The sequence below is a fragment of the Equus przewalskii genome, chromosome 27, assembly GCF_037783145.1.
Source record: "Equus przewalskii isolate Varuska chromosome 27, EquPr2, whole genome shotgun sequence".
NCBI classification, from domain to species: domain Eukaryota; kingdom Metazoa; phylum Chordata; class Mammalia; order Perissodactyla; family Equidae; genus Equus; species Equus przewalskii.
The window spans coordinates 35,407,881-35,427,714 of record NC_091857.1 but is presented as its reverse complement, the minus strand read 5'-3'; the positions used below and the strand labels follow the sequence as shown (position 1 = coordinate 35,427,714).

At 41.6% G+C, this 19,834-nt stretch overlaps 1 protein-coding gene across 1 annotated transcript in view; it reads right to left on the bottom strand.

Annotated features, from left to right (window-relative positions):
* Nucleotides 1-10,468: 10,468 nt before the first annotated feature.
* SH3BGR (SH3 domain binding glutamate rich protein) overlaps nucleotides 10,469-19,834 on the bottom strand; it is a 49,550-nt gene continuing 40,184 nt past the window's right edge. Inside the window, exons 6-8 of the mRNA XM_008538109.2 lie at nucleotides 19,187-19,216; nucleotides 14,513-14,648; nucleotides 10,469-10,899 (exon numbers count right to left, since the gene is read on the bottom strand). Of these exons, the coding sequence (XP_008536331.1) occupies nucleotides 14,547-14,648; nucleotides 19,187-19,216 (132 nt within the window). The 3' untranslated portion in view covers nucleotides 10,469-10,899; nucleotides 14,513-14,546. The remainder of the gene's footprint in view (nucleotides 10,900-14,512; nucleotides 14,649-19,186; nucleotides 19,217-19,834) is intronic.

Below are 19,834 nucleotides of genomic sequence, written 5' to 3'. Positions count from 1 at the left end.
TACAACTCACGGATTGTTAAAGATCAACTCTCATTTTTCACACACATCCAACACTTTATTCAATAAAGATACATACCGGGCAGAATAATAAAGAACTATAGACATTTACAGCCTCCAACAGAACAACTTGAAAAGGTCTAAAAGATATGTAGAGTAGTAATGCCTGTTGGTGTGGGCCAAAGTTTTAGTGAAGAGCTCATAATTTGGTCTGATCATTTTACAGTACACTTACTTGAGTGTAACATTAACAACCTGTGAGCACCACAATCACCATATGACACGGGGCACTTTGCTATCCTCCCAGATCTGTTCAGCATCTTCATGGACTTAAGATTCTTATAGACTCGGCTTGTTCTCTCTGGCTCTTGTCATTGCTCTTAAGACCCAACTCCTCAATGCTTGGCCGCCCCTCGTGTTGGAAACCTCTTCATAGATGGCCTCCATGCCCATTCCAGCAGTACCCTCAAATACTTTCGTGTTCCCAAAACAAGGCATTTCAGGGTTATTTTGGTCCCCAAGATCTAAGATCTGGTGTTATTTACCCTTCAGGTCTATTAGCCATATCTTATTTTTGTGGTCTGATGCAGGAGGAACTCCCCCTCTCAGGGTCAGCCAATCCCTACAGATAGTAAACAACTTGCATGCTTTTCAAATGCAAACCAGCCATTCTGAAGCCCACACCTCTGACCACTTCCTCTCATACTCTGGGCCACTATGCCCCTGCCCTAATCACCCCAAGGCCAGGTCATCCCAGATAATTAGGAACAGTCCCTATGCCCCAGGGTCTACTGACATTATTCAAACAAGCCCACCCTAAACCTATTTGCCCTGCCTAGGCTGTTCCTTCCCACAGCAACCACAGTCAAGGCTCTTTCCCACAATGCCCCTCTCCCTCTGCCTCTTAACCCTCTGGTGCTTCCCCATGCAGGCGCCCAGGGCATGGCAGGCCCCCTCCTTTGGGAACTGTGAGTAACAAACCATCATTTCAATGGCACTTGGCTCCTGATCTGGTGGCCTTACTGAACCTCCAATTTTCTATGAATACGGTATATTTTAAAACATCAAGGAACTAAGTTTTCCTGGGGGGAGGAGATAGTAAAGGACTGAATGTTAGTTTCAGGGAACCTCACAGTCGTGGGCAAAGTGACCCCAGAAAGGAGTCTCCAGTTATTCGCTGAGAGTCTAGAGTCTTCATCTTACAAAGTGTGTGCTAAGGTTTTCAACCCAAACCCAGTTTCACTGAGTCATTTCTGATAGTCATCCAAAACAAAAGTGTCTCTGTTCTTATTCTCTTTTCCTCATCTGAGCAACCATCTTTTTATCACTTTTTTGAAATGACATCCTTGTGCCAGCCTCAATGTATAAAATAAATAAGTAGTTTACTAGGCTGGGATTAGCAGGACAATGAAGCAGGAAAGGGACACAAGGAGTGGCAGGAGGATAGAGAGTTCAATTTCTTTTATGACAGTTTATTGAGATAGAATTCAAATACCATAAAATTCTCCCTTTTCAACTGTCCAAGCTTGTGGTTTCTAGTGTATTCTCTAGAAATTTCTCGCATGCAATCATCACCACTATCTGTTTCCAGGACATTTTTTTCATTGCCCACAGCAACTCCCCCCACCCCACTGGAAAAAAAATACCCATCACTAATCACTCCCCATTGCCTTTCTCCCCAGTCCCTGGCAACCACTAATCTACATTTTTTCTCAATGGATTTGCCTATAATGGACATTTCATATGAATGAAATCATTTAATATGAAGCCTTTTGTGTCTGGCTTCTTTCAATTAGCATAACGTTTTTAAGGTTCATCCATGTTGTGTTATGTGCCAGGACTTCATTCCTTGTTACGGAGGAACACTATTCCGCTGTATGGATATACCACAATTTGTTTATCCATTCATCAATTGATTAAACATTTGGGTGGTTTCCACCTTTTGACTATTGCAAATAATGCTGCTGTGAACATTCATGTATGAGTTTTTGTGTGTATGTCTGTTTTCATTTCTCTTGAGCTAACACCTGGGAGAGGAATTGCTGGGGTCCATGGCAACTGTGTGTTTAATTTGCAGGGAGAGAGCTCCATTTTAAATCGAGTGGTCGGGGGAGGCTTTGTTGAAAGGATAACGTTGAGCAGACGTCTGAAGGAGGTGATCCAAATAAGCCATACATCGGGGGTGGGGGAGAGGGCGAGCCAAGCAGAGAACGGCAAGACCAAAGGCAAGGACGTACCTGGTGTGTCTGAGGAACAGCAGAGTACGCTGTGTGGCTGAAATAGTGGGAACAAGGAGGAGGCTACAGGTTGACCTGCAATGCTCACCACTGATTGAGAAACATCACATTTAAGTGGAAATCTGTTAATTCATTTTGGAGCGAATCAGGCTACGTATTCCAGCCTGCTGAACTAAATTCTTAACTCAATTAACCCATCCCAGTTTCCTTAACTGTTTGATTCAGATTTCATCCAATTTCTTCTATGATTCCGGCTTCTCCTAACATGTTTCATAAAGTGATATGCAGGATATGAGTGCACAATGATTGTATAACAAAGACTAAATTATAGGGGGCGGTCTCTGTGTTTGGGGGCAGTGTGTATAGGTACACTGCTGCCCCTTCCAGATAAAGGAAGGTGAACTGGAAAGCCCAGCCCCAAGTTCTGTTATTGCCCACCATCTCTCAGCCCTGGTAAAGTAAACTAAGTAAAAATCCTGGAATAGCTACATGATCACAGGCAGCAGCAGGCTGAGCTGGTGGTCCTCCACGGTCTCTAGACCACCTCCTCTTCCTGTGCTCGTCAAACAAGAGAACTAAAGAGTAAGCAACTGGGCTTGACTACTTGCTTCTCCAGGAAGTCTCTTTTGCTGTGGCCATCTCTTGATTTTCCCAGGATGGCCTTGGGTTCATGATTTAAGAGGGCAGTGGGAGTTCTAAACAAAGAGTGTATGAACTGCAGAAGAGGCTAACTGGGCACAGAAGAGAGTAGAGGAGATCGGGGGAGGCTGCACTGAGGAACTGATGTCTCAGCTAAAATATGAAGGATGAGGTTTTTCTGGGCATGGGATGAGCAAAAGCATTCCAGGAGAGAGAAGAGCAAGGACAACACCTCGGAGGCAAGAAAGAACATAGGACACTTTAAAAAGCAATTAACTATGGCTCAAGAGTGATGAGGAAATGCAGAGAGAAGAGCAGCATTGGAAAGCACAGCCTCATCACCTGGAGTCTTGTTGGACCTATACAGTCCGTACTTCATGCTGAAAGCAATAGGCAGGAAATGAAGGGTTTCCAGCAGTGAAGTGACATGATAAGGTTCAGTGTGGCTGATAGTAATGGATTGAGCAAGGGCAAGATGGGAGGAAAAGTGCACAGATAAAATTCACTGTTCTCTCCACAACAGTGGAGGGAGCGTCCAGGATCACCTGAGTGTGCCACCTTGGGGTGTCACAATATCCAGATTTGAGTCCCAGCTCTGCCACCCACTGTGTTTAATACAAAGAGCATAAACAGTCATCGAGACAACAAATATATTGCAGAGAGCCAAACATGTCACCCAAGATCAAACCAGTCCAAATTCAACCACATTGATACATAAGTGCTGTAATTATTTCAAAAAAGACTCATATGAAAGGGATTTGTTTACCTTCCAGCCCTTGTTGGGTCATTCTTTTTTGTTAACTAAAAAATTATTTCAATCTAATGAGTGAAATTATGCCACTTGTCTTATGAGGCAAAGCAACCCTGACAGAGACACGCGTAGGCACATGTTATATATATACATAACACACAATCATTGCAATTTTCTCTCCACTAAATAACATTTCACCAAGATAATATTTTCCCTTGGAAAATTCCTAGGGAGGGTCAGATTTCCTTCTGTGAATGAAACAGGAGTTTGAGCCAAATTTAAGTAAATCTTAAAGGACAGCTAACCTTAGCTGACATCAGGTTTATACTGGTAAAAGGAAAGAGGACTCTGAAACCTCTATTATGTTATTATTTTTAATAAAACCTTATCTTCAAATGCATCTTTAAGAAGAAACTTCCATCATCATGGATCAAAAAAAACTTTCTATTCTTAGGTATATTTCTAGTCTCTTCCTTTGTCTTCCCCAAGCGAAATCAAATGAACTTTTAACCAAGAATAGATGTCCACAAAGGAAATAGTGTTCTAGGAAAATGATCGTGATCTTTTAGAAAACATACCCACTATTTACAATAATTTCTCCTTGGGTCTGTGTGTGACTGAAGGAAGACCCAGCGGCTCAATGCCCTGCCAGCGTGAGAGCTGTGCACTGGATCTGGAAGCGCCCTGCTCTCCATTTCCTGCTCAATGTCTCCATACATAAGAATATACATAGCTTAAGGACGAAAGCAATAGCAGTCTTCATTCTAAAACATGGGGTCTGCCCACACGCCTAGTTGCATGAGCAGTATGGGATAGGTTGCAGAGAGAACTAAAAAAAGACCTGGAGATGGCGTACAAGGCGTATGGTTTTATTGGGACTTACGTACAGGGAGTGTCCAGAGGCGGCTGGCTGGACGGAGTTGTGCATCCGCTACTGCAGGTTGCTTATATAGGCAGGCAAATAAAGACTACGTGCTTACCAAGAAGGACTGTCCTTGGTACGACCAGCGTTCCCAGGGACAGTAACTTATGTGGAAGGGCTCTGTGTTCCTTCAAGATGTGATGTCCTTTGAGTGAGATACATTAACATCGGGGTTGGCCAGGCCCTGGATCGTTACAAATCCCAGATGGTTGGCGTCCTGCCCAGAAGGGGCCAAAGGGACACATGGTTGTTATAGGGTATGCAGACCAGGGCTGGGCAAGCGTGACCCTACACCTAGAAAATGCAGGTAAGTTTTTTAAATCCAGCTGATGATTCTCTTATTTTCAACAGTAAACAGTAAACGACAAAATGGTCAGTGTCCCGGAGTTACGAGCTGACTCCTAGACTTCCTTGTGGCAGGATCTGACCTACTTTGGTGGCCACAAAGGCTCTGCTGATCCCATAGAAACTGTCTGGAGAATTTAAGGATGCTCCTGCAAATTAAATTGCCTTAGCTGTTTGGGTAGGCAGCCAAAAATAGTAGTACCAAATAAACCTGGCCGTTGGAGTCAAACAGAGGATTTGAATCCTAGTTCTACAGCTTGCTAGCTCTGTGCTCCTAAGCAGGCTGCTTAAATTTCCTGAGCCTCTATTTCCCCAGCTGGAAATAAAATTCTGTAAAACTAACACAGAAGTCTCATGGTCACTGGAAGCATTAAATAAGACAATATACGAAAAATCTGTTAAAGAGCATCTGACACATCGTAAATATTCAATACGTATTAGTTCTCTTTTTTGACCAGGAAATTTATTTAACACTTCGGCTCAAGGCATTGTGCTCTGGGTCGCAAAGAGGAGTGACATGTGCATTCTGTCCTCAAAAACCTACAGTCTAAATTCCACTACTTTACAGGCTGATAGAAATGTTCTATATCTTGATAGGAACATTGGTTACATAAATAGACATATTTGTCAGAACTCATCAAACTGTACACTTAAAATGGGTGCCATGGTATAATAAGTATATCTGGTCTTAGTCTCCAGTTCCTGGCACAGAGCTCCTAAACCTCTTGGAATTTCCTTAGAGGAAATAGGAGTGTCCTTTGTTACTCATATTGTTACTCATAACTAGCCCCTCTGGATTATGAGATGACTCCTGAGCAGTAGAGGGGATCTACACAGCTGCAGAATGGAATCTGGCAGCCAGAAAAGCCAACCAGGTGATTAGAAGGTTGGCATTCTCAGCCCACGGCACCCCCATCCTCATCTCCGGGAGAGGGAGAGGAGCTGGAGACTGAGTTCAATCACCAGTGGCCAAGGATCTCATCCGTCATGCCTACATAAAGGAACCTCAGTAAAAAACTCAGAGGGGTTTGGGAGAGCTTCCTGAGGCGGAACACATTGATGTACTGAGACGGCGGTGCGTCCCTACTCTATAAGGACAGAGGATCCTGTGTTCGGGACCCTTCTGGACTCTGCTCTATGTACCTGTTCATCTGGCTGTTCATTTGTATCTTACATAATAGCCTATAATAAGTACAGTACTTCCCTGAGTTCTGTGAGTCATTCTGCAAGTTGTCCAACCTAAGGGCAGGGGAGATCTGTGGGAACCTCTGGATTTGTAGTCCACTGGGCAGAAATTCAGGGAGCCTGAGGATCCCACTTTCAGCTGAAAGTGTCTGAAGTGGGGGCAGTCTTATGGGACTGAGCCCTCAACCTATAGGATCTTCACTAACCCCGGGAGTGAGTGTCAGAATTGAATTATAAGACACCCAGTTGGTATCAGAAAATTGGAGAATTGGCTGGCGCTGGAAAACAGTACAGGTGCATATTATCGTGTCAATTAAAACTCAGTGAAGTTGTTTTAAAAAGAAAAACCCACAACCAAGCAAAGGCTTTTCAAACTGTACTCGGAATTGAATTCCCTTGAGGGTCAAGGTCCCTGTTAACTATACACAGAGCAGCTCTCCTTTCATCTGATTTTTATACCAGACGTCCATTTGAACAATGCCTTCCATAGCTTAAAAAACGTATTTGAAAACCATTGGTCCCTTTGTAAAAGTCCATTAGGAGTGGCCAATTTGATCGGCCCATACATATGAGGGAGGAAGGACTTGGATGTTTCCCAGGGTCTGAATTCCTCCTGGCCAGCATTTCTTAAACCCAGCTGCACATCTCAACCATCTGAGGAGCTTCTAAAAACATTCTGGTGCCTGAGCCCCACCCAGGATCTTCCTGGTGGGTCAAGGACATCATCATTGTGCTGAAAACTTCAAAGGAATTCAAGCCTTGTGGAGAACCATCGACAGGTGCAGTCAGACGCCACCCAGACCTCCCATTCTCCTGCCTAAATATTTCACCTACCATGGAAATCCTTTTGTAACCACTCTGAAACACCATTAAGGTGCATATTGAGCGGATTTGACCTAACCGTATCTCAAAGTTTACCTCTCTCTGAAGCTAGTTAAGGCTGGAGAGGGGGATCTCTACTCCTTAGAGAAAAATGAAACAAGGTTGCGTTTCTCTGCTTCATTTTCGCAGAATCTGAGAAATTAATCTATGAGTTGATGTCTTTAATATGAGATTTATTTCCCTCCCTAGATAACTTTTGTTTCTTTCCAGGGGTAGACAAATAGACATTTTTTATAAAGGGACCTCAGAGAAACCTGACCTGCTAGAAAACAAGCAAACTGAAATTCATGTCCTAGGACTAAGGTGTATTTCACCTCATTAAATCATTGCCAGCCGGGAGCCAGAAGGAATCGTCCTCACGGCTAAAAATACCATGAGGGGCTGGTTGCTCTGCTGGTGCATCATTGGGTAGCAGTTGACAGCTAAGCCCCAGAGGATTCTGGGTGTATCCTTCAGCATCAGTGAGTGGGGTGCGCCCAAGGACATCCAGACTGGAAAAGGTAGATGATGATTTTTAGTTCTTTCTCTCCGCAACTACGACTTTGGATCTGAAGCCACTAACCAATTTCTAGAGGACTGTGGGTTGACAGTGGTTCAGTCCCCTCTGTAACTGGGGCTGCCATTGGCAGCCACAATGAGCGGCCCACGAACTTGAGATGGAAGGGAATGGAATCGCCCTCTGATGATCCAACTAAGAAACCAGCACATAATGGATCACAGCCGAGAAGCGAGAGTCATCTTACTCCAGGGCCTGAAAGTCTTGACCGTGGCATCAAGTCTAAAGACAGATTATGTGGACCAGAGGAGGGCAAGGAAGGAGGCACTCAGAGGGCAAAGTGCGTCCTACCCACTGCCCAGCCAGGCACTGTCCAGGGGGCGCAGCCGTGGTCCAGGACAGAGAGCAAAGGTTCTGTCGGGAAGGCTGGTCCTGGCTTTGGAGGTGGAGGCAGATAGATCTCAGTCCCGGCTCAGCCATTTCTAGGCTGTGCGGCCTTCCACAAGTACTGAACACTCTCAAGAAGGCTTGAAACAGGGAAAGACGATCGGCCGCTTCGCCAATCAGGGCTCCATTTCGACTTCTGTGAGGAGCTAAAAACATTTACAGGCTAAAGCAAGACCCTGTGTCTTTATCAAAATTGTCAGTCGGCAGTCCATTGCTGACTGAGTTTAGACTCTTCCTATGTAATGCCAGGGTGTGAAACTCAATCAGTTAGTGGTTTTAATGGCTTTTAAGAATGCACAACATTTTGCCCAAAATAAATTATCTTGGATAAAAGCTTTATAAATGATACACTAATTAATGGGCCGATTGGTGTGGAGGGGTTTTGTGTGTTTTTCCTCTGTCTGGTTGACAAATACCTTACACCCACCTTCCAATTTCCACAGCCCCCTAACTTGTACACGTGCCGGGGGACTCTGGCAAGAGACATTGTATCAAGAAGCTTGTCTTTTATCACCACCTAATGGTCCTTCTGTGTCATTACAATTCACTAAGGTTCCTTTACACTTAGCATGTTTGCACTTGTGTAAGTTAATCGGTTTTTTAAAGAAAACATTTTTAATTATTCCTCAAGAACTTGGCAGGCAATACATTTCATTTTCTTTCTATACCTCTCGCATTTAATTGAGAAAACGAAGAACTGAGTGACAACCATAAACCGTCCTTATCACACATCTTGGATCCTTGTACCAAACGAAGATTTCAACCCAAAGAATGGGAGGAAATCCCCCAGAGAGGAAAAAGGCAGGGTGGAGAAGGGAGCATGTATTCTTCAGTGGTTAGAATAATGCACTCAAATTTTTATGTAGTTTTTTTCAAATTAAAAAATAAAAAAGAAACAGTTACTCCAAACGCTTAGGCTTTCTGTAGACTAAGAAATCAAACTCTTTGAACCTCTGTTAGCTTCAGATCATCAAATAATTATTCCATTTATCTGGTGTTTTCTCCTTTTTTGCAAAATGATTTGCTTATTCACTTGAGTTTTTCTTTAGAGTTATTCTTTTTTACATATTCCTAATGCTGTTTAGTTTCTAGAAACTTCCTATATTGATAAAGCATGTGGATTTTTTAAACTATATTTTGCTATCGCACAGTCTATATTTGGGGACTTTCCTCACTGGGCCACTGGACCCGCTAGCCACTGAAGGTTAGAGTGACAGGTGACACCGAATCTGGTAGAGAACTGAGGCCAGGTATATGGTATTATTGATCTAAGTTATTTTTGCATTTTAATAGTAGTTTAGAGAAAATGAAATGTGAAAATAAAAATACTCTCCTAGAATGCTAATTTTCTGACTACAGAATGACACTGTGAGAAGAAATTAGTTTAATTTAAATAAGTAGTCTATTGTTATCTTTGCTCATTATTTGCACCAATATTTATTTTCACTTTAAAACAGGAGAAATACGAGGAAAATTGGCACCTAGCTAAATAAATCTATCTCCTTCCTCCTCGAGCACAGAAGAGCTAAAAGTCAGCCGAAGAACAGCAAAAGCTGAAGGCCTATTTGTGCGTGGAGCTGCTGTGAAAATTGTGTATGCTTTTTAGATGGGATATAATTTCATGCAATGAGGTAAAAAACAGAAATTAATTTTTAATTATATGTTTCCATTTCACTGTAGTCTCTCACCTTATTTTTAGCAAAGGGAGAAACGTTTTCAAAGTAGTCGATTTGGAACAAAACAATCTTAATTCTCTTCATAATGCCTCTTTGTTACTAGGGTAACGAGAAAAGAGCTGTTTCCCAGAGTTCATGTGACCCACACAACTTCTGCCACCGCAGAATACATTCCCAAATGACCCAACAGGCTTAGCTGCAAGATCAATAGGCAGACTCAGGAGAGGAAAAGTTTACGGCCACTCCAAGTTGAACTGCCATGATTGTCATTAAATAGGAAAACAGCGAGGAGAGGAGCTCTTCTGACAGTGCAGAAGCAATGTTTGCTGCAAGAAAAATACAAACAATAGCAATTACGCAGAGAGGGGAGGAATGTCGATAATCTGAGGTGGCACAGGTGAGCAGAGAAACGCTTCAAACCTACCTGGGGAACAAGTCCTCGGGGCTGGACCGGCTCTTGGTGAACAGACACTCTGCATCAGGAGGCAAAATTACAGTAACGGGCTCTCCATGTAGCAGCGAGGCTGCAAATCAATCAAGGGCAGAAGGAACCAAAGCAGCCACTCCCTTCAGCTCAGAAATATGCAAACGGCATTGGGTGGCAAATTTCTTCATCTTTACCATCATCCCTACACATGTGGGTGACAGAGTTACATTTCGATAAGGCTTCAAAGATCATGCACACAGTGGTGTGTGACACAAAACATGACGTAACAAGATGATCAGCGTCGTTTGAAAACGTGGACCAAATAATCAGGGCAACCAAAAGCATCCGTCCAATGCAGCCAGAAGTTCCGCTGAGGATTCAGACGTGGCCACAGACAGATTGAGTCCGGGCATCTAAAAAGAAGGGACTATAAATACAGAAATAATGCTCTTTGGGACAAGATATTTGCTATTAATCTTTATTGGTATGACTATTCTCTGGAAAGCCCTTCGTTTGCAAAGCTAATTCCGAGACAAGTAGCATAAGGCACATACAAAGAATACTTTTGTCATATCACAAAGAGAAGTTCTCTATTTTGAAATCATTTTTTTCAGGGTATTAGTAAGAAGGTCTATTCATGCAGAGCAAATAATAATAATAAGCAAAGGCCACAAATGTCAGGCACATGAAGGTATGTATGTGTCGTCTTCACATTTAATTTCGTGTTGATATAATTAAGTAGATATATCCATGTACATCTAACCATGTCAGATAGTACAATTCCTCGGTGAACCCCGGATGTGCTGAGAGAAGGGTGCTAGCTTTGGGCCAAAGCATTTGGTTGAGTTTGGTTTGTGGGGAGATAGTTGAAATGTTGCTTCATGCCTTGGGTTTTCTAAAAGAAAGAGGAAATATTAGAGAAAAGACTGTTACAGAGAGACAGAGAATGTTCACCACAATATTCATTATTTAACATGCGATATAGGGAATGACAAATAAAAATGGCAAGTAATAGGATATATTGGAATATATGAGGAAGCCATTTGCTGTAAACCTAATTCGGCCTGACCTTGTCTTTCCAAAAGGGCCTGACCAAGGCCATTGAGCATGCATTGTATATCTGCTTTAGAGATTCCCTATGGCAAGAGCAAAAGGCCCTTGAGATAAAGGTGCAACTTCCCTCCCCCTCCTAACGTTGGCGTCTCCTTAAGGATTAAGTATCTTTCCTTAGGCTAGAAGCTGATTGCTGCGCTCACCTGCGACCGCCCAGCTGGAGACAATAGACTTGCCTGCTGCTGCTCCCACCAAGATAGCAGACCCACTACCTGCTGTGTCCATCAAGTGCTGTGCCAACAGGGCAATCTTGTGACTATTGTGGGAGGGACATTTCAATCATATGTGAAACACCCTCTTTGAGGGTATATAACCACCCTTATACCCCCACTTCTTTGGAGTGCTCTGTTCCTTTGTGGAAAGACTCTCCCGGGTTATAATCCTAAAATTTAAGCTCAGAATAAACTCACCCAAATTTTCATTTATAGATTGGTTATGGATTATTTTCGTCGACAGGAAGTATTGCCTTTTATTCTATAAACCACTACTCATCGTTTGTTCCCAAGTGTAAAGAAAGAAAATTAAACTTTTCTTGTGGAAAAACAGACCAGGTTTATATCCTTTCTCTGAACCAGCATATATAAACTCCTTAAGAGAGTCAGCCTCTCCGATTCTTGTTTCCCCACTACATCTTCACAGAAAACGGAGAGGCTGGACTTACAGCTTAGTCCTGGAGGAGGAAATTTTAATCGGCCATCGCTACTCTAGAGGACAGTGAATTAAGTAGCAGCCCTTTGGGAAGTAGAATTCAGTCTCACACTATATATATATTTCTCCCAGGGCATCAACTTAGCATCAATTTCAAACACGGGAAATGAGAATTCTTTCATAGTTCTATTCATTGCCATGTTCTCCCTAACACTATTTTTTCAAATAAAATGCCTGGCATATTCAGGAGCTATGAGATGGATTTGTCTGTGGAAGCTGGATGGTTTGCTGAATGCCTGATTGCACTGCCATGTTGCATTTTCAAGGATATGGACTGTGTTCCGGGGTCAGGGGTCTGATTCACTCCTTCACTGGCAGGCACTTTGGCCTCACAACAAACCGCTATGGACTGGCTTCCAAACTAGAAGGCATCAGAGAAACAGGCAAAAGGTGCAGCCACAGCCGTCTTTGCCCTTTTTTTTTAAGACAGCCCTATAAAGCCATCTGGCCACATGAAGGATTCTAAGCTGTGCCATTCCACAAGCAGCATTTTGTTATAATTACCACATTCAAACTGCATAATTTTTTTACTGAGGTCACATTGGTTTCTAACATTTAAAATTGCATAATTTTTAAAGAACTTGACAAGCAACATGAATAGAAATGGATTTAAACAGTACCTATGAGTCCTTTACTGTTTGGGGGTTTTTTGGTATAAGGGTAAATATCAGCATATTTTCCTTTTCCACCATTCTTCAGATAGAATTTCTAAAAGTAAACTTGCCGATTTTCTTTTTTTCAAAAATGGGTCCCAACCCATTCCTTAGATATGGGATTAGGGACACTAATTTGACTGACGACAGACTTCTCAATAGTAACAACAGAAAAAGATTTAAAACAAAATAAATGAGATCACTTCCAAAATAACCATCATTAGGCTTTTTTAAAAATTATAATTTTTTAATGTAGTTTCTTTTCTTTTTGTAATGCTTTTTTTGGTGAGGAAGATTGGTCCTGAGCTAACTACTGTTACCAATCTTCCTCCTTTTTTTTTCTCCCCAAAGCCCCAGTACATATCCTAGTTGTAGGTCATTCTAGTTCCTCTATGTGCGATGCCACCACAGAATGGCTTGATGAGCACTGTGCAGGTCCGTGCCCAGGATTCAAACCGGCGAACCCCAGGCACCGTCAAAGCAAAGCGCAAACTTAACCCCTCGGCCATGGGACCAGCCCCTTATTGGACCTTAAAGTAGACGTCTCTGTGTCCAGAACGTGAAAGAGACCACCTACGAAAACATCAAACGACGGGCTGGACTTTGCTCTGTAATTTAAATAAATGAACGATGAAACTTTCATGGCCCAGTAATAAATTGTGATGGCTACTCTCACCAGCTCCTAAAAAACGATTTCCTAAAAATACATTAATTGTTTTTCTTATATTAGCTTTCTAGTTACAAGTGTTAAGTATATAAGTGGGGAGAGTCACACTATTTGAGTTGGTCTTCGGGACACAGAGCAGTGCGGTGCCAATCTTCACAAAGCATGGGGCGGGGGGGTTCTTTTTCCTTCTCCAACTGAGCCCTGTGCCCACCTTCACCAGACAGGCTCCGATTTATCACAGAGCTTTGCTGGAGACCTACTGTGTGCTTCAACGCTTATTCCCTCATTCTCTCCTCTTTCTCTCCTCCCCAATGTCAACAGCCCAAAAATCTGTCCTGTGTGTTCCAGTGGAGACATAATATGGACAGTAAGGAGACTAAAACAAAATGTTTAATTTGAATTTGAATTTTAAAAAGGACCCCAATAGCACCAGAGCAAACTATAAACTTCACTGCCCTGGAGAATAAACTGCTGCCTCAAATTTGGTTGCAAAGTTGAATAATATTAATAATACACCATTTACATAGCTATTTGCTAAATGTCTGGTAAAACCAGCTATTTTTATAGCACATAATGATCTTTAGATGTTGTCACACATCCCCTCTATCTGTATGGCCCACAACATTTGAGTACGTCCCCCAGGTCCTCAATATCCACTATCATTAGACACTATCATTATCTTATCAATATATTGACACGGCACTTGCCACACTGTTAAGAATCACATAATTATTTCTCATCGTCAGTAGAAGTTTACAACTGCAAGGCAGCAAGCGTACTTGTCAAAGGTTCCTAGAGCAACTTCCCCCTATTCCATGCCGTTTCTACACGAGTGTTCCGGTTAATATTGAATAAATGAAAAGGTACCATCAAGCACTTATCACTAAATCTCTAGCAGCCATATTTTCCTTCGTGAACAACAGCCAGCTTTGTGATTTTCAGGCTGTAGTGTATGGCCATCATTATGAGCGTCGATTGTCATTCCCCTGCAGATATGCAAGTACACTGGTCAGCAGAGGAGTCTGTGCAATAGGGTGCTGACAACAGAACATTTCCTGTGCCTTCACTTAAATGACGGTCACAGAGAGAAAGAGGAGGGAATAGGTACAAAACAAACTCTTCCTGGCCCCAAAGCTACGCTTTTTCTTGGAAATCATATCAATCACAGCCTTCCACGCCCTAGTGTACAAGAAAAGGGTCCGACAGACTTCACCAGCGCTGTGATTCCAGAAAGGGGCGTCCCAGGGCCTTGGGAAGACAGACGGATAGACCTGCATTTGAATCCACTTCTCCTATTACCGAGTGAAATGTAATATAGACCGCACACTGTAATAAACAGGTTTTCAACCCCAGATGTATGCAGCTACCTGGAAAAGTTGGAGAAATCGAGCATGAAAAGACCTAAGAGTCTTCTTCTTCTTCTCCTGGCTCCTCCTCTTCTCCTTGTTCAGCTTCCTCTTCCTCCCCTTCCCCTTCTGCTCCCTCCTCGGTTACTTCTTTCGTCTTATTTTAACAAAAATTACATTATTATCGAGAAGTGTAAGGGTCAACAGACACAGTGAGGGAAGGGATAGAAAATCTCAGGCTAGAGTTGAGGGCCTCCCACACCTCCTACCCAACACACCTACCACACACCCAACACACACCCAACACATACACAACACACCACACATAACATATATGCAACACACACCAAATACACACACACAGAGCACATCTACCATACACAACACAACACACACACAACACATATACAACATAACACGCGTACAACACAAAACATACATACAACACACAACAAACACAAACAATGCACACAACATACATGCCACACACAGACATCATCTTTCTGAACACAGAGCCCGCAATTTGGACTGGTGATGCAGAGCGGTACATTATTCTAACGAGTTTCATGATTTCTCTTCAGCCTACAGTCTTTGCTCATATTAACAGATCACTGTCATCAAATCATCTTCAAACAATTCAGAAGGCAGTTAGAAGAATAAAATACAAAAAGAATCTCAGCAAATAGAATTTTTTCAGAAGGGAGGAAGCTTTTAAATTTATAAGCTGGCGATATTTTGTTAGAACTAGCTAATTTCTTCAAGCCAAAGTTATCGGCAACATATACATTTAATCTGAAATTACTTCCAAATTAATAGTATGTTTGTCTTATTTTTATGCATAAAAATGAGATTTTTAGAAACAGAAGCTTGCCTGACAAGAAAGAAACTAAAGAAAGAATTATTGGAAGGCTATAACTTATAGATAATGAAAAATCACAGCATAAAATAAGCTAGAAATAATCTTTAGGTCTGAGAATAGGGATTAGTTTGATAAGTAACATTACATAATGAAGTAGATCTATACTTACTGCCACTCCCAAAAAAATATAGATAGACTACACGAAAAAAGTAGATTACAGAGGAGTATTCAGCAAGGTTTGATGACTATGTGTGTGTGAGTGTGTGCATGATGTGTATGTGTGCGTGTGCGTGTGCAGTTAGTGGTTATCTCTGGGTAACAGGGTTAGAAGCTATTTTTATTTTCTTCTTTCATCTGTATTTTCTATAAAGATCATGAATTATTTTGTAATTTCAAAAATCAACAGAAGTTTCTTTGGAGAGTTTCTTTTGACATTTGGGACCCTCTTTAATGTTGATGACCATCCACAGAAACACCCAGATAATACATGTGACTTTTGGTAAATTATTCTCCCTACCCTTGAGCTCTCCATTTTAATTTAGCTCTCTGATTAGTATTTTAAAATGATTAATTCAAAAATGTTCAAAAACAACATTCTTAAAACTCTTGATTACAATGAAAGGAACAGATTTAGCTGAGGGGAGGGAATCCAAGAATGTCACTTTGGACCCGCCCTTAGAATTCACTAACATTCTCTGAACTGATTCATCTACACATTCCCATGATTAGGTCCCTATTAGGGTTTAAATTTAAAACTCCCCACATCCCAACTGATAAACAGCAGATTCAACAGGCAAACAGCCGAGTGAGAATCTCAATTCTGCTTCATTTTGACATGTAACACCTCTTCCACCCTGTGAGCCATACGAAAATAGCATGCTGATCTTGCAGTGCTGAATTAATGAAAATTACCATAAAGCTCTTTATAATGAATCCTCCCCAATCCCTATTAGGAAGCAAAACAAAATTTCTCAAACAAGAAAAAGATCATTCTTTGAAGTTGGAATGTTTCAATATGCAGGAAAGGAATGGGAAAGAGAGGACTCCTTTGTGAAAACTGAAACGGAGTTTAAGAGCTCCCTCCATCTCTGCATTTGCTCTCTCTCCCTACTTATTTCCCATTACTCATTTCAATCACCAAAAGAAAATCAAGGGCTTTCTTTTTTAACCAAACACAGGTTCTTAATGTAAAGTAAACGTTATTGTCTTTGAAATTAGATGGACTTTCTATGACGAGCAGCAAAACAGGAGGAGTCCTTGTAATCGACCTCCATTTGACAACGCATCGGATCACCTAGAACGTAGGTTCTAATCCAGTGGTTCTCAGACTTGACAGAGCATCACAGCCACCTGACGGGCTTGTGAAAATACAGTCTGCTGGGCTCCACCTCAGAGTTTCTGATTCCTGACATCTGGGGGCAGGCCTGAAAATGTGTATTTCTAGGGGTTCCCAGGTGAAGTTGATGCTGCTGCTCTAGGAACCCCACTTTGAGAACCCCTGCTAGAGTCTGTATTCTCTCTCTTAAATTATGCTGATGGATAACCAGAGCATGGTGAGCACTTGCAACTGGCAGGTTTGGCATCACGACCCAGCGAAGTCTTCATTTACCAGCGTGGGTTATGTAAGTTCCCACATTTGTGTCCCATTGGAATTACATAACTTAAATAAACAGCATGGAAATCAATAAATATGAACATGAAAAGAACGTTTTTTTCTATGTAAACTTAATGCAATACTTGGGGAAAACCCAATACATGTAAGTCACCTTAAAAACTTGTCATCAAATGAGGTGCCAAAAAAGTTGGGTGACAGGGAAGGCTCATAAAATTTGGAGAGATTATGTAGCCAGACTGCTTTGCAGGTGTCTTTAAACTTCTGCTCTATTTTAAAGAAACCAGAACTGGAATTTCTAGATGGACAAATGACTATGTTTATGTTAGAAAGACAATAGCTAATTCTAATCATCGAACTCTGGGGAAAAGGTCTTTGTCTAGCATCAAAAAAATTGGCAGTATATATACATTTATATATTTCAAGTCTGAATGCTTAATGCCCCTACGTTATCATGATTTACCACTTTAATTGACTTCTTCAATTGGTCAAACAACCTCCAGTTCCAAAGAAGGCGTAGGAGGTCTTCTTCTGTACTGGGGATGTTGGTTATTATTTAAACATAGACTCTATAAACAAACACATCAGCCAGTCCAACGACAGTTTAAATTACACGTGAGGAGAAATTTTATTGCTTTAAACTTTATCCTTAATATTGTTTTCTAATTTTTCTTTTAATGTTGTAACTGCACTTTTAAATCTTACGTACTCAGCACTCACAATTTTTGAATAGTTTCTTCTAATTTTGTATACTCCTTAACCTTTTATCCTGATTGTCTTCTATTTCAGTTCTTCTTATTCTGCCCTTATTCACTTAAGACATTTCTTTCTTAAATTCTTCATCTTTGTGAATATATATGTTTCTTTTACATTCCTAATTTGAATTCTTTTTATAGTCTTTTCTTTCTTGTTGCTAGTGTTTCCTCTCATGGCCATAGTAGGGACAGCAAAGAGGAAGGCTAAGCCCCAAACAGGAAGTGAAGGCTGATGCATCTCGATATGATCTCTCATGCCTGTCAGTCCTGGCTCCTAAAATGAAGGCTCTCAACCTCAGCTCCATCAGACAACCTGAAGGCGTGCCAGCGCCCAGTCCTGGAGGGTCTGATTCACTGGCTGATGGAGGCAGGCTTCTGGAGGGTCCAAAAACACCACGGGTGATTCTAATGCTCACACACAGGAGATGAGAACCACTGTTCTAATATAACCTCAAGTTGGGGAGGCAGGTTCAAAGTTCTTCCCAAATCAATAATGCTCTCTCTGCATAGATCGCCACCAGAAACCCTGGAACCATGGGGTTTCTTAATGTCATACATCTTCCAGAGACTTAATAATGAGCTGCATGTTTAAACTTCATGGTGTCTAAGACCTAAAAGATGCAAGACCTAAAATTAAGACTCAATATTGTCTGCTGCCCTGACATCTGGTAAAATCAGGAAGGCCTGAAATGGCTTAATCACTAGTTCCCCTCCCACTCTGCTCCTGCAGATTAGGTCTCCTATAGGACCAATCCTTCTCAACAAGGGACTAGGCACAGTGCCTGCGTACCCCTCGGAAGTATTCAAACAAGCCTATCACATCCTCCTTGGGAACCAGGGGACACCTCATCCTCTTGTTCCTACAAAGCCTGCCTCCTGCCATCTCTGGTTGTTCATGCTGTTCCCAAACACAATCCTCGTGTGGCCCTGAACTGTGCAGATGTCCTCCTCCCCTGGGCTTTGAGAATATGTGACTAATAAATGACTGCCAATCTCATCTGTCCACTGTCAGGTGTTGTGCATCAACCATCCCCATAACCGTACAGAGGGAATCACTCCCGCACCAATGATGTGAACAGGAGGTGACCATAACACCACCACCAAGCACCATGCAAGCTGCATAAACTGTGTGCTATTCAATGGGGTGGGAAGGAGAAATGGAGAAGAAGTCTCTACCTAGTGACCTGGCCCCACGTGGTTGGACGTCACTGAAGACACCTTCACCATAGGAGGCTCAGAAAAAAATCCATAGCCAAGCCCTATTTCTCTACCCACCTCCCTTTGATAAATTTATCTGTCTCCAACTTATTTTATTTGTCTTCTCAGCAGTCTAAAGGAGGATATTCTGGGAGCGTGGGTTGCATCAGCTTCTTTATACCATGAAGAACAAGGAGAATGTGGCTAAAGCTGCAATTCTCTCACGTCAAAGGTGTTTTTATTAAGTGCAACTGTTAAATATGTTACTGTACCTCTTCCGTTGCTGTCTCTGCCTCTTCTTCCTTAGTTCCAAAGTAAAAATTAAAGAAAAAATATAAATTCACATAAGTATTAAGTTGAATCTAAAAATTAAGTGAACTATAATAAATGCATGTTCATCAAAATGAAATACATTATTTATCGATAAAATATATGTATAGCAAAGATACGATAACTCAGCAATGCCTACTTATTTCATGCATTATATCTCAAGCTCTTGGAATATTATGAGATTAAGACATTTTTCCATCACTCATATGCCTGAGACAATAAAATTATTTAATACTACTGCTTAATTCTATGTTTAATTCTTTCTCTATATCTAAAGCATATTGCAGATCTATAGAGAGATCCAGTAAAATTCAGACCATATATGTAAGCAGTTAGAAAACTGGAACAAAACTCTATCTTTTCTACCTTTATGTCCTTATAAGTATGCCTTTATTTCAGCTTTGAACCTATTAATAAAAGTAGATCAAAAACTTTCCTCCATCAGAACAAAATGATGACATTTCTGAACCATGTATTATTTAAACACAGATTTACGGTTAAAGAGAGAAACTTGCAAGGTAAGAGAGGGTGAGACCATCGCAGGCTCAAACAGGTCTCCACTCGGCCAACCCACTGGAATTTCTATTTCC